This window comes from Phalaenopsis equestris, unplaced genomic scaffold, assembly GCF_001263595.1.
Source record: "Phalaenopsis equestris unplaced genomic scaffold, ASM126359v1 Scaffold000036, whole genome shotgun sequence".
Lineage (NCBI taxonomy): Eukaryota > Viridiplantae > Streptophyta > Magnoliopsida > Asparagales > Orchidaceae > Phalaenopsis > Phalaenopsis equestris.
In genome coordinates, this window is record NW_018164478.1 from 4,781,284 (window position 1) to 4,782,349 (window position 1,066).

At 39.6% G+C, this 1,066-nt stretch overlaps 1 protein-coding gene across 3 annotated transcripts; it reads left to right on the top strand.

Annotated features, from left to right (window-relative positions):
* Positions 1-201: 201 nt before the first annotated feature.
* LOC110018978 (histone H1-like) lies at positions 202-1,060 on the top strand. 3 transcript variants are annotated; one of them, XM_020716491.1, is made up of 2 exons: positions 202-643; positions 719-1,060. In XM_020716491.1, the coding sequence occupies exons 1-2, from the start codon at positions 515-517 to the stop codon at positions 980-982; spliced, it is 393 nt and encodes a 130-aa protein (XP_020572150.1). In that variant the 5' UTR covers positions 202-514; the 3' UTR covers positions 983-1,060. The 3 variants fall into 3 exon arrangements, with proteins under 3 accessions (XP_020572150.1, XP_020572149.1, XP_020572148.1); XM_020716490.1 differs by having other exon boundaries at positions 202-443; positions 537-1,060; XM_020716489.1 differs by having other exon boundaries at positions 202-1,060.
* Positions 1,061-1,066: the final 6 nt, after the last annotated feature.

Below are 1,066 nucleotides of genomic sequence, written 5' to 3' on the forward strand. Positions count from 1 at the left end.
TATTTCAAAATATTATATGATTATATTACTAATGATGCACTCAATCAAAATTCAAAATAAAACCCAAAATCATAGTTGTTATCTTCATCAAATTCTTAATGATTTGATCTTGATAAACATAGATGCATCAATTTAATAGTTCAGAAAATAACATGAATACTAATTTTATAAGTAACAAAATTTCATGTAAATGTCCCCAAAAAAACATAACAAAACTCCATCCAGGACTAAAATGTAAAAACTAAAAAGATCCTCATTCCTCATTCTCGCTATAAAGATCGCTTCTAATTTTACCGTTAATCTTCACCGAGCAAACCTCCATTTTTAGTTTCTCTTGCTTCGCATTTCCCCAAGTACACAACGCGATGGAGGAGACAAACTCCACACCAAAAGTCCCGAAGAAAAAACCTCAGCTTTTTGCTGCTCGCCCACCTTATTTCCAGGTTTGTTTTCCCTCTCCTTCGATACGTCCCATTTCATCAGCTTGTTTTCGGGTTCATTTGTCTTCCAATAGATGATTAAAGAAGCAATCTTAGATGTTCACGACAAAACTGGATCCAGCCCTCACGCAATTGGTAAATACATGGAGGAGAAGAACAGAGGAAATTTCCCTGAAAACTTCCGCAAGCTTCTCGCAGTTCAGTTGAGGAACAGTACAGTTGAGGGCAAGCTTATCAAGGTGAAGGCTTCATTTAAGTTGTCCTCATCTGGTAATCAGGGAGAGAAAAAGGCTGCTGAGGATGTGAAGCCTAGGGTAGCTGGTGAGAGGAAGAAGACGACTAAGGAGGTCTCTGCAACTGCGAAAAGAAAGGTTTTTGAGGCTACGAAGAAGGGTGGCGGTGATGTTAAGGGTGTTAAGAAGGCAAAGGTGGTGAAGGTGGCGAAGGTGGTGAAGAAGGTGAGGGGAGCTGCTCCGGCGAAGCCTAAGGCTAAGTCGATCAAAGCTCCGGCGGCCAATAAAGCCAAGAAGGCTGCAGCTTGAGGTGCTGTCAGACTTGTCGTTTTTTGCTTTTTAATGTGACATGAGTGTAGTTTTTGTATAATTGTTTCTTTTTTTTTTTTTTTT